Source organism: Eptatretus burgeri, chromosome 3 (assembly GCF_056783735.1).
Source record: "Eptatretus burgeri isolate ZD-2024b chromosome 3, Ebu_testis_v1, whole genome shotgun sequence".
Classification (NCBI taxonomy): Eukaryota; Metazoa; Chordata; class Myxini; order Myxiniformes; family Myxinidae; genus Eptatretus; species Eptatretus burgeri.
In genome coordinates, this window is record NC_140963.1 from 108,729,974 (window position 1) to 108,757,473 (window position 27,500).

The 27,500-nt window shown below is 41.9% G+C and overlaps 2 protein-coding genes across 5 annotated transcripts in view; one reads left to right on the forward strand and one right to left on the reverse strand.

The window, feature by feature from the left end:
- Nucleotides 1–1,610: 1,610 nt before the first annotated feature.
- The window catches only part of LOC147030669 (uncharacterized), a 90,798-nt gene continuing 64,908 nt past the window's right edge, over nt 1,611–27,500 (reverse strand). Inside the window, exon 3 of one of the 2 annotated variants that reach the window (XM_085874939.1) lies at nt 1,611–1,738. In XM_085874939.1, coding sequence (XP_085731065.1) covers nt 1,718–1,738 — 21 coding nt within the window. In that variant the 3' untranslated portion in view covers nt 1,611–1,717. Of the gene's footprint in view, nt 1,739–14,858; nt 15,793–27,500 lie in introns of those variants that run through there. The other variant, XM_085874938.1, reaches the window with a different exon arrangement.
- LOC147030670 (uncharacterized) lies at nt 1,655–14,802 on the forward strand. Of its 3 annotated transcripts, none has more exons than XM_085874934.1 (5): nt 1,655–1,848; nt 4,354–4,452; nt 5,642–5,770; nt 9,254–9,306; nt 12,601–14,802. In XM_085874934.1, the coding sequence occupies exons 1-5, from the start codon at nt 1,767–1,769 to the stop codon at nt 12,763–12,765; spliced, it is 528 nt and encodes a 175-aa protein (XP_085731060.1). In that variant the 5' UTR covers nt 1,655–1,766; the 3' UTR covers nt 12,766–14,802. The 3 variants fall into 3 exon arrangements, with proteins under 3 accessions (XP_085731060.1, XP_085731061.1, XP_085731062.1); XM_085874935.1 differs by having other exon boundaries at nt 12,604–14,802; XM_085874936.1 differs by having other exon boundaries at nt 4,354–4,437.

The following is a 27,500-nucleotide window of genomic DNA, read 5'->3' on the forward strand; positions in this document are numbered from 1 at the left end:
AATTTTATCAAATTTCTCTTTACATTACAATGGCTGATTGAGAGTATAATTATATGATTAATCTTGATATTTTGAGTCATTTCTCTTCACTAGCAGAGTACCCACCCTCCGGGCAATCTTGGTCCAAACATGCAAAATGATCTTCTGACATGTACCTTTATTTGGGCGGTGTATAGGCAACTGACAGCTGCCTCGATCACTCCAGAAAATTAAAAAAAATTAAACCCAGGTTATGTGTATGAAGTAAATACATACCTACTGCTTATAATTCAAAACACCTCACCACACTGGAAAACGTGGGGACAGGAAGACTGTACTGTAAATGGCAGAGACTTGTAATACCCTGCACCACCTGGAGGTGGCACTACATGATACACATTTACATAGAGAATTTGCTTTCCCTCAACCCACCCCCCTCCCCAAGACCACTGGCAAGGAGAAAAACACCCCTATACACACTGGTTGGTGTCATGCTGATCCTATGTAGCAAGTCTGGATGTAATTGGCCCAGAACTGTAGGAGTAGCGCAACAAACAAACACACAAACACTGTTCTGTGAATTATAGTAAGGATTATAACCCAAGGAAAAAAAAAGCATTTAAATACAAGTCGTATGATGGACACATTGAATCTGCACAAAGGACTCTAAACCTCAGCCAATGTTGGCCGTATGTTATATGCTCGCGGAGAAGAATGACAAAACGTGGATCCGCAACAATGCCACCTGCATGCGCGCAGGTGTGACAAGTCAATGTTTGCCATTGGCGTTATTCAGGTTGGTGCTACAACAGCCTGATATCCATGCTCTCACTAGTCTCCACATCTCTGAACATAGTGATTTTAATTCCAGTTTTTATTCGGCATTTGTTTGAATTTGTACAAAATTTGTCATTCCATATGATGAAAATGTCTGAAGCAAATTCGTTCCTGTTGTGTGTATTTAAATGTGAAAGATAAATAAATAAAATTCAGCTCGGAGTGTGTTCATATTAACTGTGGATGATTGAGAGGCATGCACACGCGCAAGTTAATCATCGTGTTGTTGATCGATTGATTCAGATGAGGAAGCAAAATTAACTTTGATAAAGATTCTCACAGTGGTCCTTGTTTATCTGGGTAGTTTCCGATTCGAGAATTGGCAGATTATGTTGAGCACACTTGTATATTCATCAATTTTAAAATTTCCAGATAACTTATTTTACAATGACATCTTTAGAATCACATCCTCAATATTACAGTGCTATCTTGGAAAGCATACCCTTATACCCTGTAGAATTGTAGATAAACTAACTCCGTATATGGAGTGCCACCCTGAGCTTGATATGATGATGATGATGATGATGATGATGATGATGATGATGATGATGATGATGATGATAATGTACAATCCCATTGCCAACCATACCTGCCACCTTTTTAAGCTTGTATTCGCTGGTGCATCTTTTTCAGCTTTTTCCATACTAGCTTCTTCAAATTCCCCAAGAGATGAGGAAATGCCAAATGTCAGCAAACAGCAAGTGTCAGCAAATGAAGGAGATTCTCTCACACTGCCTTGTGCTGCTCCTGATGCCGATTCAAAGATGCGCCAGGTATGCTGGAGAAGGTGTGCTGAGGTTGACCTCATGACTCTGGTGAAGGGACTGATTGTCCAAGAATCCCGGCGACCTCGCATGGAGACCATCGGGGTGAAAGGCTGGAGGTCCTGCAGAGCTTGAGATCATTCCACTGGAAAAATTTGCTGGAGGTTTGGTGCAGAGTGTGAGGGCATGGTGATTGGGGATACACGGGCACATGGTGTGATTGGCTCGGTCCAAATGCAATACCACGTCAACGTCACTAAACCAACACGTAAGTAAAGTTATTTTGCAACCACTCAAACAACTTTCACCCTGTATGGTGTCATGAAAAATAATATTTATAACCCTCAACTTTTATTAATAAACAATCCATTGTTGTGTTGAATTATATCCGCACTGCATTTTGGGGAAGTTGAATTGAAAATTAATTAAATTATCGTGAAAGAATATTTCGACTGATATCTACAGATATATATGTATATATGAAATCTTTAAACTTACCAGGGCTGGGAAACATTCTGAACTTTCAGAATAATTATCTGACCATTCTCTAGTGTATCGATGGTAGGTTTATGCACAGGAATGTTTTTTTTTTTTAAATACAGGACAATGTTTTTGTTTTAAATAAGTTTGAAACATATACACCCCATCATAAACCTTTTAACAGAATGGGACCACTCCAGTGTACTTTGATAAGTGTAATAGTATCTGTGGTATATGCAGTATCCTCATCCAGACTATCATTCATAATTGCAAAATTGACAATGCCATGAGTTTTAACTTTAGACCAACTTGAACTGACAGCTGCTATGGTGTCCAAACCGTTTGAGTTATATCCTTCAATTAACCCTTGGCTTCTGTGTGACATTGTTTTGTGATGGATACTCATGCCCAAAAACGTGCATGATTGGCTTGTAATTAGAGCACGTGTGATTAAGAAAGAAAAACCTGTACATAGGAAAGTGGTTTGGATCCCTGTTCTTCATTGCGCGGCCCGTGGGCCATTGGTGGCCCCTGGTGGCCTAAAGTGCGCCCCTTGACACATGGCCGATAATATAAAAATGTGAAAACACCCCATCATAATCTGCCATAATTGCTACAAATTGACCCAAAGGGTTCAAATGAGTGTTCCAATGCGAAGCGTAAAAGTAACATCACCACATCGGTAGATGGCAGTATACAAACAATTATGCTTGTAGCCCAGTAACCGCAATGAAAAAAAAAAAGAATAGTACGTGGAGGGGGGCTGAATAGCAGCAATTTTGGAGTCCTGCAGGTGGTGTGGTGGCTCCCACACTGAGGTCTCATTGGCAAAAGTGGCCTCCTCTAAAAAAAAAAAAGGTGAAGATTACTGGTTTGGATGATAGAGCAGATCATCTAAATCGATGGACTGAAAGAGGCAGTTATGGTCCACAGTTTCCTTCATAACTGCCATTTATAACTAAGATTCTCAGAATGTCAGTTATTGACTAGATATTTGTGATCACCCATGACTTACCCTTGGCCTGCAATCCAATGATGGCAATATTTTGTTTGGACCACCATATGACCTTAACCTTCAACATTTAGGGATAGAGTGTAGATAAACAAAATGTGTCCCCATCTACAATCTATTCATAAAGCTCGACATCATGAAAATCGAACGGCAATTATTAAAGTTATGATTTAAAAAAAGGTGTTTTTTGTTAATTACATCACAATCTGAAAAATGTAGGTCAAGGACGTGAAACAAATATGAGGTGCATAACTTCAGTGGAGATGCACTATTATGATGCAACAACATCTTGGGAGACCAAGCGGTCTTTGAGATTCCGCATTGGCAAAATTGAGCGATGACAGAAAATGTTATTTTCTTCAGACTGCTATTTGGCCTCGAGCTTTAACTCGGAGGGGTATGATTTAAATGAAGCGTAAATGTGACTTCCTATGGGCGATCCAGGGAGGGCAATTTAGTTCTGATTGGACAAACCTTAGTCGAGTTGTGGTGAAAAATGTTAAAATGTTTATAATTGGGTCATGACCTGAAGGATTCAGTCAAGGTCAAAAAAGTTGTGTCAACCTCACATACATTAAATTCCCATTATTGATGCAAATTTTAATTTCCGAAAGTCATGTGCGTGCGTGCGTGCGCGTGCGCGTACCATTGGGGTACCATTGGCAGAAAAAAGGAGAAAATCCTAAATGGTGGTTTAATACTTCAAGGGGTGTAACACCTTGACCTTTAACCTGGAGGGGTATGATGTAAATTAAGTTTAAATGTGCCTTGTCAAAAGATAGTTGGAGAGGACAATGTTGTTCTTAAAGAACAAACTTTAGTCGAATTATGGTAAGAAATGTGAAAATGACTAAAATTAGATCAAGGTCAAAAACAAAAAAAAATAGCCGGACCCCACATACTTGCGATTCACATTATTGATACAAAATGTCATTCCGAAAGTCCCAGCTGGCTCCGAGATACAGCGTGGAAATTGATGCAGTTAGTGTTGAGCGTGCAGGAAGAAAAGAAAAGAAATCGAAATGGTGGTTTAGTACTCCTGTAGGAGGGGGGGGGGGGGTCTAAGAAACTCTGTGGTACCATTACAAATTTGGGGCGCCAATTGTAGAAACATGCCATACAATAGCAATAAACCTTCCCCTATATTATCGGGGAAGGTTTATTAATAGTCTCGATGAGGTTTTTCATGTAATTACATTAAAATTGTTTAATTAAACAAGTATTCAACTTTTAAAATTAATTAACCACATTAATGGAACATGTTACACGTGTGCTTTGTAGGAGACTCCAGTGAATCTACCACTCTGGGGAAAACAACCACAACACAGATCCCATATACATCGGGTCCACAATGCCGAACTAACGGTACAACAAATCCAAGTATGTTTAAAAAAAATGAATGCACAATGATGGAAACCAATGGTCTGCGTCATTTCAGAGGTCTAGGTTTTCTCAATGGTCCTTATATGCTTTTTGCATGCTGAATTTAGAAATGTATCTCATTTCGCTCAATCAGGTCAAGTTTTATGTATAGATTGCACATTTTCTGTCAATGCAAGTCTGATTTTGAGTAAAAAAAATGTTAATTAAAAAAAACAAAAATTTTGATTCTTTTTTTCCCTTAAAATTGAGATAGCATAAAAACTTGACCTGATTGACTGAAATTAGATACATTTCTGAATTCAGCATGCAAAAAACATGTAAGAACCATTGAGAAAACCTAGACCTCTGAAAAAAATATTTCAAATGCAGCCCAATGATAATCATTGCCAACAGTTCTGCTGTTATTATTCCTCATGTAAATGTATAACACATTATTATGTATTGTTGTAATACACCTGCATTTAGCAAATAACTTGCATTTAAATGAACACCAAGGGGTTTGTTCTTTTGTATGCAGCACAAGGCTGTGGGGTAGCATCATTGGCTGAGGGTGCAATTCTACCTCTGATGCAATGCCCTCTGCTGGTTATGGCAATAATATGTCATTTGTTCAGGGTGCTGGCGATGGCTCGCATCCTCTTCACGAAGGACACCGTGGGATCTTTCACATTCACCAGCTAATGCTAATAGACGGGACACCCAGACAGGATGCCCAATTTAACGTCCATCCAAGGGACGGCAAACATATTGATGAATCACCCTACCTATGAAACACCAAGATGACGGTTTATAGCTGGGTCGGGATTCAAACCCAGGCTTGACAACTTAGAGGTGAGGATGCGTACCTCTTGGCCATCCTGTCAGTCCTAATGGCATCAGTATAAGAAAGTTGTAAAATGTACTTAATTGGCTGTCATTGGTCAAACGTTATTTAATTGCCCAAGTTAATCAATTATCTTCAAACATCACTTTGTTTATATCGGAGATCATGATCAGAGAATTCCTTATTTGCTGAAAAGTTCAGAGAAGTACAATTGCTCAAAATATTAAATAACAATTTTGTTTTTTTCTCTTTTACCTGTAACTGGTTTAATCTGAATTGTTACTCTGCAAATTATAGAAGAGTCCAATTAAGTGCATTTCCTGGCACAGAAAGCCCTAGCTAATTGCTGCCTTTGTTTCACAGCATCCAGGTCGTATTTCCTGATGTTCATCACAGAGACACTGATGTCTGTGGTCCTCCTCATGTGCGGAGTGGGATGCACCTTTGTGATAAATCGTCTGAAATGCAGAGCGGTACCTGCTGTTAAACAAGGTGTCGTTTAATACACTCATACGAAAACGAACCATAACGTCTCGATTGCTCATTTTTGTGTGAACACCCCTCCCCCCCCCCCCCAATGCGTGCTTGTTCATTAAAAGACCCCATTGCCTCATATGTTTACCCTTCCACTGCCATTTAACTCTTTCAAGCACTTCAATTATGTGATAGGAAGAAAATCCATTTCCACAAGTTGTCGTGCATCAGAACATGAGTATCTTCTGGTATAAACTCCTCAAAATCTGAAGCTTGGTAAAAGCTCTGATGATGCCAAGTAGCAGCAATTTGTTGAAGAAAAACCACAAGCACTGGTCAGAAAAATAACTTGTTATTAGTACAATGAATGTCAAGGTTTCTGCAAAAAAACTTACAAGGAGCATTGAAAATATTCTCTTAACGGGATACAACAGTCCAAAAATGACCAACATTTCTATTTTTCACTGTATAGCAAATATATATATATATATATATGAATATAAATATATATATATATATATATATATATAAACATATATAAATATATATATATTTATGTATATATGTACATATATATATATATATTTATGTATATATGTACATATATATATATATATATTTATGTATATATGTACATATATATATATATATATATAAATATATATATTTATATATATATATATATATATATATATATATATATATATATATATATATATATATATTGTTACAGCTGTGAAAATTCGCATTAGACCATAAAGGGCCCGCAGGTGAGATATCTAGATAGGTACATGTGTAGTTAGCCCAAACCCGTTGTATAGAGGGAATATGTGTGATTCATCTAGGCTGCGACGCTTTGAGTTAGCCATTTTTTCTTTCTCTATTATTATTTTCGACCATTAAGCCACCAACAACGCCAACAGCCACGACCTTGACCTTCACAACTCCATCCCGCAAACATCGCTTCACCGCCGTTCCCAAACGACATCATAACCAGCAAACCACCACCGAAAACCCTCCACCACCTTCGCCTTTCTCCTTCACAACCAACAACTGCACCACCTGTGAAAACTGAACATCGGGCTGTCTAGGGCCCGTTCGGCGATTGGTGCCAAACGCACCGAGCCGCGAGCGCGAATGGCGGCCTTTCCGAGGGGAAAATTCGGATCCAAAACGCTTCACGCCCACTTCCCCTCTGTCCAATGGGCGAGCGCAAGGCGGCTTGGCCCCGCCTCCAAGCGTGTGTATGTGAAGTCCGTATATGCAAATTTTAGGATCAGGGGAGCTTCACGCCCATTTTTGCCCGACCAATGGCTGACCGGGGGGGGGGCGGCGTGGCCCCACCTCCAATCGCGTTCTGATCCTGGAATTTGCATATTGGCTTCTCCTGCCGGCTATAAAGGCGCGAGAATTACCAGGTTGAAGAGAGTGTCGTCGAGGAGTTGCTTTTGGAGACAAGGAGCGTTGCGTTGGTGGAGTCGAGTCGAGTGCGCGCGGTGGAGCTGCGGGTGACTGGTCGGGTCAGGGGAGCTCGGGTCCAAGGCAAGGAGGACGGCAGTCGGCAACGAGGCTGCGGTGTGGGGGATCGTTCGTCTCGGGACCCAAGCAAGCCAGCCACTCCCCTCCCCCAGGGCATCAACAATTTCCCCTACCCCCCCCCACCCACGCTGAGATAGTGCAAAGGGGGGCCCCGTTCCTCCCCCACCCCAAACGTGGTGCCAACGAAACCCGCCAAGGGGCACGGAGTCGGGGCACAGCGGCGCGGACACTTTGCGGCTTTCCCGCCAATGAGTCACGAGGACGCGGGTAAGACCTCCCCGGTCTCGCAGACCTGGCCGCTCCTCTAGGTCCCGCGCACATTTGGCCTACAGGCCTGTCTGCCTCCTTGTCTGTGAGGGCGGCTTCTTTCTTTTGCTTTTGTGCAAATGTGTGTTGGCACCGTCTGTGAAGTAAAACTGTGTAAGTGTTGCCGTGTGTATGGGTTAGTCGGTTGTATTACATTTGATTTTTGTGCATTCTGTATGGCTGTATATACGTGCTTTCCATGTGCCGCGGAATAAAATGCTTGCTTGTTGAACTGTTCCCGCTCTGCTTCATCTCCTTCCTTTGTTTGACTCTCCATCCTGCTTCACGTAAGGGGTTCGTCGTGGGTGCAACATCCCGGTAATTAATCGGAATCGTAAAGGCCGACGATAACACTGCTCGGTTATCACTGTAGCACGGAACGGACCGCTAAAGCGGTTCGTGTCCGGAGTCGGCCTGTGGCGTGGTACGATCGCCCGGTCGACCATTCGCGTGGGTACTTAGGTAGATCGAATTTGGCGAGCAACCCTATCCTGCATGGGTGGGCAATTGGCACGATCGTTTTGAGGTTAAACCCCCACCAGTGACTAGCTCCCGGCATTGTTCCGAGAGGGTCACGACTGAATTGTCCGTCCGCTGGGCGACGTTCTGCGATTCGAGTTACGTGGCCGTTCGCACGCCGGTGGGCACGAATTCGCAACAATATATATATATATATATATATATATATATATATATATATATATGTATATATATATATATATTAATTATGCCTGTAGAAAGTCTACATCCCCTTTCAAATTTTTTACCTTTTGTTGCCTTATAACCTGTAATGAAATTGCATTAAATTGCATAAATGTTCACACCTTTCAGACCTTTTAATACCCTGTTGACACCATTGACCTTTCGACCCTTTTTAGACATTTTAAGACCCATTAGACCACTTCAGACAATTCTAACCCTTTTGACCTGAAATGACACTCTTTAAAACCCTTAGACCTTTTAAGACCCTTTCGACCATTTCAACCCTTTAAACTCATTTACACATTTTCAGACCTTTCAACTTTTCAGACTTTTGACCTTTATACATTTACAACTAGACCATTTAGACGTTTAATTTGCAATCAACAGCCTTTCATTCAGTACATCCTTCCATTTATTTGCCACAAAATAAGTCCTGGCAAGGGTCTCTGTTATCTTTGATTGCTCTTTATTATTTTTGGTTTGCATTAGCGGGAACAACAGTCTGGGTGGCACATGCTTTTCTCATTTGCAGATTATGCTTCTTTTTTTACCATGTGAGACGTGATCCGTGATCAGTGTCTTATGCTCACCATCAAGGCTCGGAAGTACTGTTTTCAGATTTCAATATATGTACACGTTCATACCACGCCATGTTATGTCTTGGATTATTATGAGTATCTTGTTCGTATAACTTTATAAACGCCCTTTTTATGTGACCATTGTTTATACCACAATGAAAATTAGTGTGTTTTGTCTTGGTAATCATTCCAGTTTGAGTGAGACTTGCAATGATGTAACTTTCATTGAAATCCAAGATGCTTTTTGGCATTAAAAAAAAAAATTTGTTTGTATAAAATATGACAGCTGAACCACAATTTACCTGCATTGTTGGTTAAATGCCTTTCTTTTTAAAACCCAATTTGCAATGATTCTCATATAATATCTTCCCTCCAGGTTGTGCCACTTCCAAAGATTCATCGCCGTATTCAGCAAGGCAATGTGGCTCGGTATGTGTGCAAATGTATCGTTAATTCATTTATATAATCATTGCTACCTGAATTTTGTTTTTTTGCTGATGTCAATTGGCCTTTGTTTCAGCATTTCCATTTGAACCAGTCTCATGCAGGATACCCAAGTTCAAATCCCATATACCATGTCACATGTGTTTGTCAATTGTTTGAACTTGACAACTGTTATCTTGTATATTATTTCCGAGTTTGTGGTTTCGTGTCGCGCTACCTTCGACTTTGTTCTGCGCTCGAGTAACGTGATATTCGGCTTACATTATCTCAAAGACCATATGAGGTGCATGGTACAAAAAAAAGGAAATACAATGGTTCTGAAAAAGTGAAATCGTATTCCACTTACTGCATTAAAGTAAAATTACTACTGATACTCTGCATCAGTTCCTTTCTCAAACACACCCACCCCAACATGTTGCGCAGAGTGTGGGTTATGCTAGTTATTATATTAATGCGCTAAGCCATATTTTATGGACGTATCTCCTCCAAAACTGCCGGACGGATTGTCGCCACTTTTGGCATGCGGGTGGTCAGTGGCGTTATGTACAGCATAGACTATGTGAGATCATGCCAGATGGACAGGTTTTGGAATTTTTTAGCGATTTTCTAATTTTTATATTTTTTTGCATGGTGACGTGTGACGTCAGCACTGAGAGGTGTAATGATGTCATGACATCATCGGTCATTTGCTGACATCATTACGTCTGTCGTCGACAGACCGTCACCGCTGAGAGGCGTAATGCCACTCCTATAAAACAGCGTCTGCAATGTAAAACCCTCTTCTGCACATGCTGACTACCTCAGAAGGTGAATTTGACACAAAAATGTAACAAGAAACATTGTATACAAGCCGGTAGGCGGCGATGGGTCGCCGAGCATGGAAACTATAAGATATAGAGCAAAATGGATGTCATATAGCGGATAGGGAATCACCTTAAGATTATGCATATCAAATCTCATCCAGTTCCATCTACTGATAACTACTCGGTATCCATTTGAATGAAAAGTACCGAAAATGCAGTTTGAAATCGGAAATCCCCAAAGTTCGAGGGGGTGCTGTGGGTGAACAACGATATAAATCGAAAATCTGGCTCGATCCTTTGTGCACAATGTATTCCAGACGATTAGTGTGAATTTTCATGACAATCCGACCATAACCCGAGGAGGAGCAGCATTTGGCGCGAAGGCACCTCCAGCTCTCGCATATTATTTATTTTTGCACGAATTGACCTTTGACCCCTGACCTAAGCGAAATCGGTCAATATATCCTGAGACAAAGTTGTAGTACTCATTGAGTACCATGAACCTGCAAAGTTTCATTCGTATCGATGCACTCACCTGGTCGCTAGGGGGCCTTCAATTTTCGCCAATTTTCACGCATACCCTAATTGTAGGGGGCGCTGTGGGTAAAGTATTCCATATATCACAAACACCGGAATATATTTGACAGCATCACCTGTAGATCATTCGTGCCAAATTTCATTACCCGACGTGGGATAATGGCTTTCGGAATTGATTTCGCGTCAATGGTACCGATTTTGAAGGTTTTTCGGTTGTTGCTAGAGAACCAAAGCGTCCCTAGCAACCATCACAATTTCTAAAGCACTAGGTCATAAGATGTACCTACCACCCGAGTTTGGTCAAAATCCACCCACGTTTACTACCAATTATGCTGATGACAAACGAACAAACATCCAAACAAACAGACAGAATTACTGACAATAATGCTTCAGTCACATTTGGCTCGGCGGCCGTAGGGTCTAAAAAATCTGTGGCCACTAGCAATTATAGGGTGGCCGCAGTATTTCCACGGTCACACAATGTAGCAGTCACATATGTTTTTATTTTTCGGGGAGCCGCACGGGGTATTTAGAAATTGTGGAGACCGAAAACGTGGGGGTGCCCTACGGTCTTTGATTTGATGTCGCACGGTGATTTTAGGGCGTCCCTGTGGCGGCCATATAATTTTCAAGGCAGACGCAAGGTAGCCTCAAGGTGCCTGCCAGGTGACCGCAGGGGGGCCCTAAGGCGAACGTGCGGCCAGACGGACGGTAACGAGTGGGTATATATACCAGTTCTTTTTCATATGTATACCGCTAGAGATCGGAGTATAGGTGTATGCCACACACATCATCACATTGCACCAGCAGCTCAGACCAGACACATCAACATGCCTCCAAAGGCCTCTGCCGTTGAGGAACAACCAGGGCCATCTGTATATAACCTGGTCCACAATCTATATGACAGAAATGAGATGTGATATACATATGAAAAAGAACTGGTTCACATCTCATTTCTGTCATATAGATTGTGGACCAGGTTATATACAGATGGCCCTGGTTGTTCCTCAACGGCAGAGGCCTTTGGAGGCATGTTGATGTGTCTGGTCTGAGCTGCTGGTGCAATGTGATGATGTGTGTGGCATACACCTATACTCCGATCTCCAGCGGTAGCGCACGGTGGACGCACGGTAGACGCAGACTGCCACGGAGGCCGCACGTAGGACGCACGGCGGGTGTAAGGGAACCGTGCGTCGACCCTGCGTTGCCCCCAGGTAGTCACACAGACCGCAAGGCCACCGTACGGTGAACACAGTGACGCCTTACGACTACCCTATGGCGACCGTGGAAATAGTGCGCTCGCCGTAATTTTTTGGGGGTTGGCAAAATTCATTTTTCATTGATAAGAACCTACGGCAGCCGCACGAATAATGCAAGCCCACCGTATGCCCTACGTACGGTCGACGTGGAACACATCAACGTCATGGCTACGGCTTGTCGAATTGCTATGGCCAACGTAGAAATGAAAAAAGTTATAACTCCGTGCTTTAATTCCACGGAGATCCATACGGCCTGTAAAAGATAGCCATACGCCCTCGGGCCACCCTGAGGCCACCTCAGAAACTCTGCGGCCGCCGCACGTTTCTGTTAATTCAGGGGGGGTACGGCCGCCGTATCCTAGCCATAGAGCAAATGTGACTGATGACTTAGGGTCACCTATTTCGGCGACCCAATAAAGAAATTCTATAAATCACATTGTGAACACTGGATATATTGACGTCCTAACGAACCCTCACTTTAGAAACTTCGCGCGGAGCGTGGGTTTGGCTCGGACAATTGTGGATAATTACAAGGACAATTGTGGATAATGGATATCGTAAATGGGATTTGAACTTGTGTTCCAAGTGTCACGAGGCAGCAATTCAGATGAGAATGCAAAACAGGCCACAACAATGTTCCTATCTCATGCACCGCATATGAAACCTGTTTAAATTGAAAGCAGGAGCTCATTGAAACAAGACCAAGAAACCAACATCGTGGGAGAATCTTGGGAAAACGAGACTTCGATTGCTTGGATCATTCACGCCAAGTCGGCCAGTTTCAAGTCGACAATACACCAATGATGAATGAAACAGAAAACGTTCTATATGATACATTGAAATAATACTGAGGCCATTGTAAAGGGAAATATTTCGATCTATGGTGGAGGTAACTGTTGGCACCACATTTACCATAAAACCTATTTCGCAAAATTATAATGGATCTCATTCCAAGCAACTGCCAAACATGGCTGCTGGTTGTGTCATTTTGAGATGTTGCTGTGATCCTGCTAGGTCAGAACAGAAATTTGGACTTTGTCCAGAATACCAGTGATAACTGAACTTGTCTATGCAGTTGATTGCAAGACACCATGATGTCATTAACGTATACCAGGTAACGATAGCAGACTCTACACCTAGGTTAATGTCCAATCAAGGGACGGAGCAGTTTGTGATGCAACACCCGACCTGTGAAGCTCCATTCCGACAGTTTAAAATGCCATTGGGAATTGAACCCAGACTAGACAGTTCAATGGAGAGTGTGTGACCTCTGAGCTACCCCGTGAGCCAGAGAGTGGTTATGCTCCACACACACCATTTCCTCAAACAGAATATCCCTGTTGTACAGATTGTTCAGCTTGAGACTAACATTTTAAGTTTGCAGACAAACATTCACAGCATCCCTGATTTTGCTTTGTTGTCCGTTAAAGCCCCTGGTGGTTAGTCTACAAATGTATTTTTAAGTTCGACACCCAAACCAAAACAACACAGCTGGTTTAACGCTCCCTCAGAAGAGCAACGCTCTGCACGAGGCAACGCTTACTCTGGGCTGAAGAAGAATATAATAGATGTTACACTCGGGTTTGACTTGTGGGGCCAAGTTGGTGACGACCAAGTCTGATAACCACAGAAAAGCTCAATGCTGCACACGTGGCCCTGCATTTGAACTTGAGCTGATTGCCAAAGGAAACTTCATAACCAATTCTCAAAGCCACTTTTATCAATTTTATTCTTCAGCATACTTCTTTGGAAAGGAATGTAACGATGATCTGGAATGTCTGTCTCTCCCCCTCCCCCCCCCCTCCATTGCCACAAGGTGATTTTCCAGGGGCAAAAATAAGCATTTGCATAACTGTCAATTCATTACTGTACATGATGATCATGAATGAGCCTCAATCCCTGTATTGAGAAGTGTTTCCGCTGATTATTTTTAAAGTGTCCTTGTGAATAAAGTTGCTTTCTTTTGTTCTTTCTCCTCTTCTTCATGTTCATCTCATTCATCTCCATTTCTCAAGTCACCCTTTTGTAGTTTTAGATTTTTCTCAAATTATTTTGAGCTGTGCTTACTTTGCTTATCAATCTGCTGCTCTACAAATACCATTTTAAGTTACCCTTGTAACGGTGATGGAAGCCATTGCTGAATGTCAAGGTTGATGAGCTTCCTTTGCGTTTTTGGTTCGTGGGCACCAGCAGTGACCACTATTTTCGTTGTGTCTGTGTGTCTGTGTGTCTATCTGTCTGTCTGTCTGTCTGTCTGTCTGTCTGTCTCTTTGTTTGTGACTCTCTCCAGAGCATAGCTCCGTGACGTTTGATGCGATCTTGATGAAACTTGGACACAAGTTAGATATCATGGTCTAGTTGTGTCTTTTTATATGAGGGGCATCCCATGCCCCTTGTGGGCGCAGCCACGCCCACTTGAACTTTTTATTTCTTTTCTCGAATTTTTTCTGCAATTTTATTTCCTTGAAGCTGTGCGTAATGTTCATAAGTACAACATTTAAAATATCCGATTTGATTTGGTCAATTTTGATGGAAGAGATAGCTTTTTTACGGTAGGGCTTCCTCAAAAGCTTCCACTAACTCAATTGTATCTGTCGTGGCATTGTTCAATAATGTCCGCGAACCATCGCCGGCTTCCAGCTAGTTGATTATTTTTTTAATTATTATTATTATTACATTTTTTGGAGGGTTTCCTTTTATACACTCCAAAATAAATGTTTTGCAAAAAAAAGAAAAAGGAATGGAATGATATAGCACTGTTATAGTCATTTTGGTTTTGCATCACAATCTATTAACTGTTGTGTAGTTCATGAAAGCAGAGATAAAATGCCTTGTTTCCATTTTTGTTTTTATGTTTGCAAATAAAATGGTGAAAAGACAAATTAAGATTCATTTGTTTCACTTTGTAACCATGACAAAGACAGAAAGCATCATTCATATGGGACAAAATAAAAGCTATATTTCAATGAAAATTACACCTGCAGGCAATGAACCCATGGCTCTTAGACCTCCTTACCCCTCCCCACAATTGCTGCTGGCCTAAAGCCTCTTGCCCTCCTCCCTTTTCCAATTCCCATGAGCAGCTAGCTGCCATGACCGCACCTAAATTGAAACAAAAGTTAATTTTCACCAATTGAGGCTCTCACTGACCCACATTGGCCTGCGATACTTCTGGGGCCTGCTCCACACCCCTGCACCAGATGTCGATTCACACCCCACAAGCGTCACACCCTACATCCCCACAAGTGGGGATCGAGAGGTACATGAGTATTGACAAGACTCGTCGTTTACATGGGTACGAATGGGTGATTACATACATGTTCTGATTGGGATGTTTGTGAGAGAGTCTCATAAAAAATGTGATGTTGGTGTTTTCTCTTCCTCACCTAACAATCATCTTGACCCCTGACCATGTTAAAAAAAACAAAACAAAAAAAAAAACAGGAAACAGCAGAGGATAATCAAAACAATTGTTACAGTATGTCTGTAGTCCCTTGTTTCAATAAAAAATAAAAATATGTATTGTGACAGACGTGAGTCTTCAACACCGTCGCATCACCGGATGGGTTGGGGGACAACAAGGTCTCCGCATCCACCCGGATAATTTAGTGCAAGTTGGAATCTCTCTCCCTCCTTGGGACTACAGTGCAGTAATTGATCTTTATTTTGATTGCACTTTCCACAGTCGAGCTGTGGATCCCCCCACCCCCCAGCTCCAACATAACAATATTATCTCACAACTGAAAGGAAACGATTGAGTACGTACTCTATGAAATCTTTTACAACATTAATTGAAAGGAATTTAATACTTGAGGCTGAACATCTGAAAGTGAGCGGCAGGAGAGCTCTTGGTGGCATGGTTTCAACAAAGACTGTGGGTGGAATACAAGGACAAGGAACAGGTATGATTTAGGGGAAGTTGGAAGAAAACAAAAGTTCAAGTTTACAAACACTTGTACAAACCTGCGTCAAAGTTCTCTCAACTTGAGAAATACAAATAAAAACTTATTAACCTCCGCCATCTTCGAAGATGGATGGAGGTAACTGTTTTCACCCCTTTCTGTTTGTGTTTGTTTGTTTGTTTGTTTGTGAACAGTATTACGGAAAAACTCCTTGACGGATTTCGACGAAACTTGGTGGGGGGATTAGGTATGGTCCAAGGATCATGCCATTAAATTTTGGACTTGGTCCCCCCCCCCCAAAAAAAAAGTTGGAGAAAATTTTTTTTTTTTTTGCATTTGTACATGTTTTAAGTGATTTCCAACCCCCCCCCCCCAAAAAAAAATAGAGAAAATTTTTTTTATTTGCATTCCTGCATGTTTTAAGTGATTTCCAACCCCCAAAAGAAATTGTTACCCCCCCCCAAATAAATTGTTAGAGAATTTTTTTTTTTGCATTTCTACATATTGTTGTGGTTACCAAATTCGCAAACCACCATTCAGGTCCCTTAGGTGAGATATCTCGGTAAGTACATGTGTAGTTAGGCCCAAACCCGTTGTCTAGTGGGAATACATGTCATTTATGCGTGCTGCGACTCTTCAGGATAGCCGTTTTTCTTTTACTATCTTTAATTTGGACCAACCGCCATTGTTACAACCACAACATCAACCACCCACCGCGGCGCCGCTTCACGTCACACCTCGCAACCGTCGCATCGCCACCGTTCTTGCGCCGCTTGTGGGTACCGGTGTTGGACTCGTGCAGGGCGCGCGCCGAACAGCGTGTACAAAACCACGGATTTTCCACTTCAAAAACGGATCAAAAACGACACACGCCCACTTTTGTTCTGTCCAATCGGTGAGCGAGGGGCGATTTGGCCCCGCCCCCAGGGCGTTGGAGGGCGATCGATATATGCAAATTTATGGATCAAAAAGCATTCACGCCCACTTTTTCTCGGGCCAATGGGGAGCGAGGTGAAAGGTCAAAGGGAGGGGGTCAAAGATGAGAGAGCGAAGCCACGGGGCTTATATAAGCGGCCGCGTTCGTCAGTCAAATGAGAACAGAAAGTTAAGACTTCGCGGGCGGTGGAGTTGGGAAGAAGGAGCAAGAAGGAGCTGGTCGTCGTCGTGTGCGTTGGAGTCGGAGCGGAGGGGACGGAGCTGTGGAGAGGCGGCGAGGGCAGACGAGGGGGTGCTCGCGTCGTGCAGGGAGCTGCACCCCAGGGAGGCCGACAGCGCGACCTGGCCGAGGTGGAGACGCTCGTCGCGGGACTCGAGGCAGAGTAGGAATCCTCTATACCCCGAGCATCAGCAACCCCCTCCTGTTTCCCCCCGCGCTGAGATAGTGCGACCAAGGGGGCCCCTTTTCCCACCCCCTACCAGACACTGTCCGCGAGGCCCGCGGAGTTGAGGCACCATCGCCGCTCCGCGTCTCATCACCAGACGGGTAGGCCCGACCCGGTCTCGGCCTCAGGCCCGCCTCATCTTTGAAGGTGTTCTTTTTCTTGGTTTTGGGTATGTGTTGTCGGCGCCGTCTGTGAAGTAAAATTGTATAAGTGTTGCCGTGTGCTCGCGTAATCGGTATTAGATCTGCATTGTCGCATTTGCTTTTTGTGTAAAATTGCATTGTGTTTCTTTTCTTTTCTATGTGCTTTTGGTGGAATTGTATATGTGCGCTTTCCGTTCATCGCGAATAAATGTGCTTTGTGTTGAACTGTTTCCCGCTTCGCTTCGTCATTTCTTTCATTGAATCCTCATCTTGCTTCACGTAAAGGGTTGGTAGTGGGTTGAATACGCCCGATAATTAATCGAACCGTCGAGGTCGACGAATAACACCGCTCGGTTATCCCGATAGTACGGAACGGGTCGCTTAAGTGGCCCGTGTCCGAAGTCGACCTGCGGCGAGGTGCGATCGCCCGGTCTACCCTCCGTGTGGGTATTTAGGTAGGTCGAATTTGGCGAGCAACCCTATCCCACGCGGGGGCTGATTGGCTCGATCGCGGTGAGACCGAAAGGTCCACCCGTGACTGGTTCCCGGCGTTAGTCCGAGAGGGTCACGACTGGATTGTCCGTCCGGTGGGCGACGTGCCGCGATTCGAGTTACGTGGCCGTCAGCACGCCGGCGGGCGCGAATCCGCAACAATATTTTAAGTGATTTCAACCCCCCCCCCCCCAAAAAAAAAAATGTTTGAGAAATTTTTTTTTTTGCATTTCTACATGTTTTAAGTGATTTCCAACCCCCCCAAAAATTGTTAGAGAAAAAAAAAATTTTGCAACTTTTTTTCAACAAAATTTCTTCTTTTTTTTTGCATTTTTACATGTTTTAAGTGATTTCCAACCCCCCTCCCCCCAAAAATGTTGGAGAAAAGAACTATAACTCTGTCAGCACTGTTGACATCATTTAATGAATAAGATATAAGGCTCACTTGAGTGACCCAGCAGTATTGGCGGCAGAGGTTTTGCACTCCCGAGTGCTCCCCTCTAGTTATTATTATTATTATTATTATGTGTGCGATAGGATTAAGTGGAGCTCGACAAAATCATGATGGGTATGGAAAATGGCGGGTTAAGAACTAGTTTTATTCCACACCAACAAGTCAACCCATACCACAACTAGAGGGGTCGGGAGAGTGCAAAACCTCCGCCGCCAATACTGCTGGGTCACTCAAGTGAACCTTATATCTTATTCATGAAATATGATGTCAACAGTGCTGACAGTAATAGTTCTTTTCTCCAACATATTTTTTTTTTTTGGGGGGGTGTGGGCGATGGAAATCCCTTAAAACATGTAAAAATGCAAAAAAAATACGAAATTTTGTTGAAAAAAAGTTGCAAACATTTTTTTCTCTCGAACAATTTTTTTTGGGGGATGGAAATCACTTAAAACATGTAGAAATGCAAAAAAAAATTCTTTTTTGGGGGGGGTTGGAAATCATTTAAAACATGTAAAAATGCAAAAAAAAAAAATTTTTTTCTCAAACAATTTTTTGAGGGGGGGTTGGAAATCACTTAAAATATGTAGAAATGCAAAAAAAATTTTTTTTTCTCAAACAATTTCTTTTGGGGGGGGGTAAATTTTTTTGGGGGGTTGGAAATCACTGAAAACATGTAGAAATGCAAACAAAAAAATTCTCTATTTTGGGGGGTAACAATTTTTGGGGGGTTGGAAATCACTTAAAACATGAAGAAATGCAAAAAAATTCCTCTAACAATTTTTTTGGGGGGTAACAATTCTTTTTGGGGGGTGGAAATCACCTAAAACATGAAGAAATGCAAAAAAAAAATATTTTGGGGGGGAGGGTAAAAAAATTTGGGGGGGGGTTGGAAATCACTTAAAACATGTAGAAACACAAAAAAATTCTTTTGGGGGGGGTAAAAAAATTTTGGGGGGGTTGGAAATCACTTAAAACATGTAGAAATGCAAAAAAAAAATTTTCTCTAACAATTTCATTTGGGGGGGGGCCAAGTCCAAAATTTAATGGCATGATCCTTGGACCATACCTAACCCCCCCCCCACCAAGTTTCGTCAAAATCCGTCGAGGAGTTTTTCCGTAATACTGTTCACAAACAAACAAACAAACAGAAAGGCGTGAAAACAGTAACCTCCATCCATCTTCGAAGATGACGGAGGTTAATAAAGGAACATTTTATTCATTTGGTGAACCCGAGAAAACAGCATAATCAAAGACATTACAAGAGCAATAGAACACTGCAATCCAGAACACTGTAACTGAAATGTACCATCGAGTGGATTGAGCACAGGGGGTGAAACCTACCACGGCTCGAGATTTGGAGGGGATTATTCTGCCCCATAACTGAATCACTTCATAGATCCAATCTCTCTGGGGATACCGCCTTGTCCCCCAGAGCTACCTCGGTTGGTTGAGATGCATCGCTGTTGATGCAAGTGCAGCATCGGTCTCAGCGGGAAACGCTTCCGCTGGTGCAGGTATCATCTCAGTTGACCCCGACTCCTCTAACTGCATTCTTACAGAAGGATCTGCTGATTGGAAAGGTTGAGCTTCATAGTTCAGCCCGGTATCCCACATTTGGTCCACATGCCATTTCCAAACGCAGGGTCCAACTGCAACATCATAATTTAGGAGACCCCGTCTCGATCTTACATCACCGGTTACCTACTTGTGGTCCTGACAGTAATCGTGCACAAGAACAGGCTGTCATACCAGAAATTTACACATGTTGCCTTTACCTCCTCCAAGGGCCCATTGAAAAAGTCTATCATTGACCCTTTTTCTGAAATCATTTTGAACCGCATCCAATCCAGTACGCAATATTCTGCCAACCTGGAAGGTGTGGCCGCAGGCTCAGTAGTCATCTTGTGGACCTCAGGTCCTCCCTTATTCTGTAACTCCACAGACTCTTTTGCAGCAGTTTCCATGGCAATCGCGGGTTCAACAGCTCTCCAAAAACAAAGCTCACTTTCCGTCAACAGGCGCTTCTGAATACTCTCACTCGTCAATCCACACACGAGCCGGTCTCGTCGTGTGTCATTTAGATTGTCACCAGAGTCGCAGTGCTGAGACAACCTTTTCAACTCTGCCACAAAATCACAGATCGATTCTCAGTCATGCTGATCACGTTTGTGGAATTGAAATCTCTGTGCAATTATGCTGGGTTTTGGGCATAAATTATCCTGGAGAATTTTCACCAATTCCCCCACAGCTCAGCGTAGATCAAATAACTTTACCGCAGTAAAGAAATCCCATCCTCGTCACCAGTTTATTACGTATACAATACGATTAAGTGGAGCTCGACGTAATCATGACAGGCACGGGAAATGGTGGGTGTGGAACCACTTTCTTCCACACTGCATATCGATACGTAAAGCTGTAAATACACCACAATTATCACTCCAAATTCATGTCATTCTGGACCTCCACCATATATGTTTATGGGAAATAATACAGTGCAGTGCAGGTACTGTTCTCATCTATGAGCAGTCATCTTGATAAACAATGTTCGGAAGTAAGAGGGAAAATGTTGTCGGGCCCAGTATCAGAAACAGGCCGTTTGTCCTTTGCTCCTGTTGGTTTATCGAGAATCTTGAAGTTATGTAAATGCTGTAAATATTTGTGAGATATAATCTTGGGTCTTTGTCAGCAGGAACCCACTTCCGAGTGTGGGCTTCGTTTTAAACAATGATGAGCAACAATTAAATGTCCAACACTTACTTTGTAAACCGAAGTAATTTCCCATTAACTCTGCTTTGGTATTTTCACAAACACTCCCTGGTTTAACCTCACGACGAGGGGTTTGTGAAAATCTCCCGGTTTGATAGAGGTAAATAAATAAAGTACAACGTTTGGAGGTCAAAAACTCGTTTGGAGTTGGTTATTAAAAACAAGGTACCTTCGGTATATAAACATATATTTTCGTAAATTTCTCTGAAACTTTTCATCGTCAACACAACATAAGGATCAGGTGAGCTGCAATGAATCCCACTTTGCATGATGTGAGATGATCTCTGTCAATTTTTTTTTTGGGAAACAATGTCGAGGCTCGTATAAGAGTTAACACACAGAACGTACAACAAGGGGAGCAGGAGACAAGAGTGGTGGGAGAGGGAAGGACAAAACAGTGGGGGAACAGAGACATTAGGAGATCGGTGGAAGGGAGAGGGATGGGGGTAGGGAACATGGGGTATACAAGATGGACACTACAGGGACTTTCAGGAAGGAAAGCAGGGACTTTGAAGGAGGTGGGTTTGGGGTGGATTAACGGGGGTAGAAAAGATCGAGGTTTTGGATGGGGGGGGGCGATAAGAGATGGTGGTGAATCGCTGTTTTAAAGACCTAGAGGGAAGAGTGGGATTGATGAGTGCAGGAGTTTGTTCCATAGTCTGGAAAAAATAGGAATGAAACAATGAAGGTGAGCAGTGATTCTTGACTTTGGTAGTTTTACCAGAAGGGGGTTGCTGATGGACCTTGAGCGCCCCACGGAAATGGGGGGGGGACATATCTTAGACAGAGCAGGGGGGCAGGCCAGAGAGGAGAAGGTAGAAGACAAAGACCACTGACCTGCTGCGGCGAGAGAGTGAGAGAGCCAAAGACTCAGCCTCATCGCGGGAGATACCAATGATCCTAAATGCCTTGGTTTCCACAGCGTGAAGCAGAGAAAGGTGAGAGGCAGGAGCACCAGACCAGATGGAAGAGCATTACCCCATCAGGCTGTGGATGAAAGCTTTGTTTGTAGTCAGTAGCTCAGGTGTGCCAAGGAAGGACTTTGCGTGACAGAATGCCCAGTCGACGACTGGCATTGGAGGCCAGCCTGGAGATGTGGCTTTCTTAGGAAAGGTCATGGCAGATAGTGAGACCCAGAAGCTTTAATGAAAGGACTTCTTCAAGAGGATCGTTGAGAAAGTAGATGGGGGGGGGTTCCAGACGGTCCTTTCGGAGAGACATAGTGAGAGTGTGAGATTTGTTAGAAGTAGAGGATATATGGGGTTTCTGAGGCAGCCATGCAAATGAATGGGGTAAAGGGGGAAAACTCTATAAATTAAACCCCGAAAACCCCGAAACAGGAGACCGATTCCTCCCCCTCCCATACAAATGTATAGGCTAACCTTTCTGTCTCGAGGCTAATTTGGTTAAAACAGGAGAATGACTTTCTCCCTCTCCCATAGAAGCTCATGTTGAATTGAGACTGCCTCAAGACCTAAACCCCTCCCCCCCCCACCCCCAATAAAAATGTATTGGGAAACCTTTCTGACTCGGTCAATCAGGACAAAACAGGAGAATGATTTTTTTTTCCCATACAAGCTCATGTTAAATTGTCTCAGGGTCCAAAAAACCCAACCCACCCCCACCCCCACCCCCGCCCCCTCTGACTCTCGGTCCATGGGGTCAAAAGAAGAGATCGACCTCTGCCCCATTACTTACTGATTTCCTTTTATATTTTCACTCCATTCAAAGAGTGTTCCAATAAATATTTGTCCATGTTCCATTCGAGGTAATAAATTAATTTTCCAATTACATTCATCACCATCGAGTATATTCACAAATATTATTTTAGAACTTAGTTCTTGGTTGATGTGTCTTTGTTGAGCAGAAATAAAATGATAAACTTCTCTCAATGTTCTTGTTTGACCACGTCCTGATCTACATATCATTTTGATATTGTAGTAAATTGTTTTTCCATTGTTCAATTGATAGCCATCAAAGTTTTCATTCCATTCAAGGATATTTATTTTTTCCTTTACATCCTCCAACTTATTTGTAATTAAATTTATCCGCTTATTTGTTTTATTTACTTTTACTCTGGTTATTTCGTCAATAAGACTTATTTGATATTTCTCACATTCGTTGTTTCCCATTTAAGTACCAAGGTTGATTACATCTCCACTCTTTGGTTTGGTTATTGCTTGGTTCTATCATTTATAATTCAGTAAACAGACACCCCTTAACACTTTTACTTATAACCATAAGGGAGACTATTGATTCCATTTTCTAAAATATATCTTTTATCATCAAAAGGTCCTAATGCTTTCTTATTTATCTCTTCTGGAGATTACACTGGGCTGCATTTGAAATATTTTTTTTCTGAGGTCTAGGTTTTCTCAATGGTTCTCAAATGTTTTTTGCATGCTGAATTCAGAAATGTATCTCATTTCGCTCAATCAGGTCAAGTTTTTATGCTATCTCAATTTTAAGGGAAAAAAAATAATCAAAATTTTTGTTTTTTAATTAGCATTTTTTTTTTATTCAAAATCAGACTTACATTGAGAGAAAATGTACAAACTATACATATAATGACACAAGTACACTTAATGTGGAAGAAAGTGCCTTCTCAATTACTTTCATTTCAATTTCAGAAAACTATAGATAAATCGTTGTTTCTGGCAACACCCAACTTCAGTGGCTCCAGCAGTCGCTGTTTTCCTGCGTTTTTTTAATGTTGAATTTCACATAAATGAATTTCAAAATCCAACTGATGTGGATTTTTCTCCTGGCACCTCGTAGTGATCGTTGTAGAATTCTTCAGGTTGTTGTAGAATCTTATTTAACCTGTGAGGGTTTAACGTTTAGCTGATTCGGTTTTAAAATCCTGTTCTCAAAATCACAGAGACCGATAAATCAATGTCCACAAACAGTTGTTTTCTCTGAGAACAATTTATTAACCTCCGCCATCGAAGATGGATGGAGGTTCATGTTTTCACCCCTGTCTATTTGTTTGTTACTTACGAAATCTAAAGATTTCGTAAGAATATTGATCACTTCCGTCGTGTGTGTGTGTGTGTGTGTGTGTGTGTGTGTGTGTGTGTGTGTGTGTGTGTGTGTGTGTGTGTGTGTGTGTGTGTGTGTGTTTGTTTGTTTGTAGGCACGATAACTCGAGAACGGAATTAGCTACCAATGTCAAATTACACCACGTGATTCAGGAGGTTGATGGCTAGTGCTGATTACATTTTGGTCAAAATCGGTCAAAGGTCAAGTTCACAGTGAGGTCAAACATTTGATTTTTGATGGTTTTGTACAGAATCATCGTAGAAACTTCTGGTTTGCGTCGCTACCTTCGAGAGACAGCTTTAATTAGACAAGGTCAGAGGTCAAGTTGACGATTTCGTAAGTACCAGTCTATAACTGCTCGTTACTTACGAAATCTAAAGATTTCATAAGTACATTGATGACTTCCGTCCTCTGTTTGTTTGTTATGAAATCTAAAGATGTCGTAAGTACATTGATGCCTTCCGTTTCTGTTTGTTTGTTTGTTTGTTTGTAGGCACGATAACTCGAGAACGGAAGAAGCTACCAATGTCAAATTACACCACATGATTCAGGAGGGTGGTGGCTGGCGCTGATTAGATTTTGGTCAAAATCGGTCAAAGGTCAAGGTCACAGTGAGGTCAAACATCCAAAACATTCGATTTTTGATGGTTTGGTACAGAATCATCTTAGAAACTTCTGGTTTGTGTCGCTACCTTCTCAAGAGACAGCTTTTATTAGACAAGGTCAGAGGTCAAGTTGACGATTTCGTAAGTACCAGTCTATGACTGCTTGTTTGTTTGTTTGTGTGTTTGTTTGTAGGCACAATAACTCGAGAACGGAAAAAGCTACCAATGGCAAATTACACCACATGATTCAGGAGCGTGATGACTAGCGCTGATTAGATTTTGGTCAAAATCGGTCAAAGGTCAAGGTCACAGTGAGGTCAAACAAAATTCTGTAAACTCATGTGGAGAAATGGAGTATTTTTGCTTCGCTCGACATTACGAGTTCGTTTTAACTTCGATTTTAATTTTGTCTTCGGTTTTTGCGATCGCTTAGGACGCTTAAAACTCGGTTGTCAAAATTCTGGTAAAAATCGGATGTTTTGGAGACGTTTTAAGATTGAATAAAAAATATTTCACTCGCGTGTCACGGGTCGTCACGTGATGCAGTGCGCAATTCCGTAAATTAATGTGGAGAAATGGAGCATTTTTGCTTCGCTCGACGTTACGAGTTCGTTTTAACTTCGATTTTAATTTTGTCCGGTTTTTGCGATCGCTTAGGACGCTTAAAACTCGGTTGTCGAAATTTTGGTAAAAATCGGATGTTTTGGCGACGTTTTAAGATTGTATAAAAAATATTTCACTCGCCGCGTCAGGGGTCGTGACGTGGTGCAGTGCACTTGAGAAGAGGCGGCGTTGATCAGGTAATAGTTTTCCGTGTGCACGCTGATGGTGTTTTCGATAAAGATTGTGTTTAAAAGTCATTTTTTATCCCAATAAAGGTTATCGTCGCATGCCTGACTCGCTAAGCTGTCGGATTATGTAAAGATTGTTGGTGGAAGGCCGAATATTAAGGTTTTGTGACTTTGATAAAATAATATAAAATAATTGCATGGAGAAATGGAGATTTTTGCTTCGGTCGACGTTATGATTTTTGATGGTTTGGTACAAAATCATCATAGAAACTTCTGGTTTGTGTCACTACCTTCTCGAGAGACAGCTTTTATTAGACAACGTCAGAGGTCAAGTTGACGATTTCATAAGTACCAGTCTATGACTGCTTGTTTGTGTTTGTTTGTTTGTGTGTTTGTTTGTGTGTTTGTTTGTCTGTAGGCACAATAACTCGAGAACGGAAGAAGCTACCAATATCAAATTACACCCCGTGATTCCGGAGGGTGATGGCTGGCGCTGATTAGATTTTGGTCAAAATCGGTCAAAGGTCAAGGTCACAGTGAGGTCAAACATAATTCCGTAAATTACTGTGGAGAAATGGAGTATTTTTGCTACGCTCGATGTTACGAGTTCGTTTTAACTTCGATTTTAATTTTGTCCGGTTTTTGTGATCGCTTAGGACGCTTAAAACTCAGTTGTCGAAATTCTGGTAAAAATCGGATGTTTTGGAGACGTTTTAAGATTGCATAAAAAATATTTCACTCGCGCGTCACGGGTCATCACGTGATGCAGTGCGCAATTCTGTAAATTAATGTGGAGAAATGGAGTATTTTTGTTTCGGTCGACGTTACGAGTTCGTTTTAACTTCGATTTTAATTTTGTCTTCGGTTTTTGCGATGGCTAAGGATGCTTAAAACTCGGTTGTCGAAATTCTGATGAAAATCGGATGTTTTGGAGACGTTTTAAGATTGTATAAAAAATATTTCACTCGCCGCGTCACGGGTCGTCACGTGGTGCAGTGCACTTGAGCAGAGGCGGCGTTGATCATGTAATGGTTTTCCATGTGCGTGCTGACGGTGTTCTCCATAAAGATGGTGTTTAAAAGTCATTTTTTATCCCAATAAAGGTTATCGTCGCATGCCTGACTCGCTAAGCCGTCGGATTATGTAAAGATTGTTGGTGGATGGCTGAATATTACGGTTTTGTGACTTTGATAAAATAATATAAAATAATTGCGTTGAGAAATGGAGATTTTTGCTTCAGTCGACGTTACGATTTTTGATGGTTTGGTACAAAATCATCGTAGAAACTTCTGGTTTGCGTCGCTAGCTTCTCGAGAGACAGCTTTTATTAGACAAGGTTAGAGGTCAAGTTGACGATTTCGTTATTACCAGTCTATGACTGCTTGTTTGTTTGTTTGTTTGTGAACAGTATTACGGAAAAACTCCTGGACGGATTTCGACGAAACTTGGTGGGGTGATTAGGTATGGTCTAAGGATCATGCCATTAGATGTTGGACTTGGTCCACAGTCTAATATGGCCGCTATGGCGGCCATTTTGAAAAAATATTTCAATTTTTGTTTTTGAATTCTGCATGTTCTAAGTGATTTCCAGGCAAAAAAAATTGTTTGAGAAAAAAAAAATTTGCAACTTTTTTCAAAAAAATTTCGATTTTATTTGAAAAATATTTGAAATTTTTTTTTGCATTTCTACATGTTTTAAGTGATTTCCAACCCAAAAAAATTTGTTAGAGAAAAAAAAACTTAGAAATTTTGCACCATTTTTTCAAAAAAATTTCGATTTTTTTTTTTGGCATTTCTCCATGTACGTCAATCTAGTTTAGTTTATTCAATCGTGGTTCCGTAGAGTCTGATCCGTTTTGACCTACAATGAATAGGATATCAGGTTCACTTTAGTGACCCAGCAGTATTAGCGGTGGAGGTTTTGCACTCTACCGAGTGCTCCCCCTCCAGTTTCTAATGTTATCCACCAGTTTATTCTCACCCTCATACACTTCTCCCCCCTT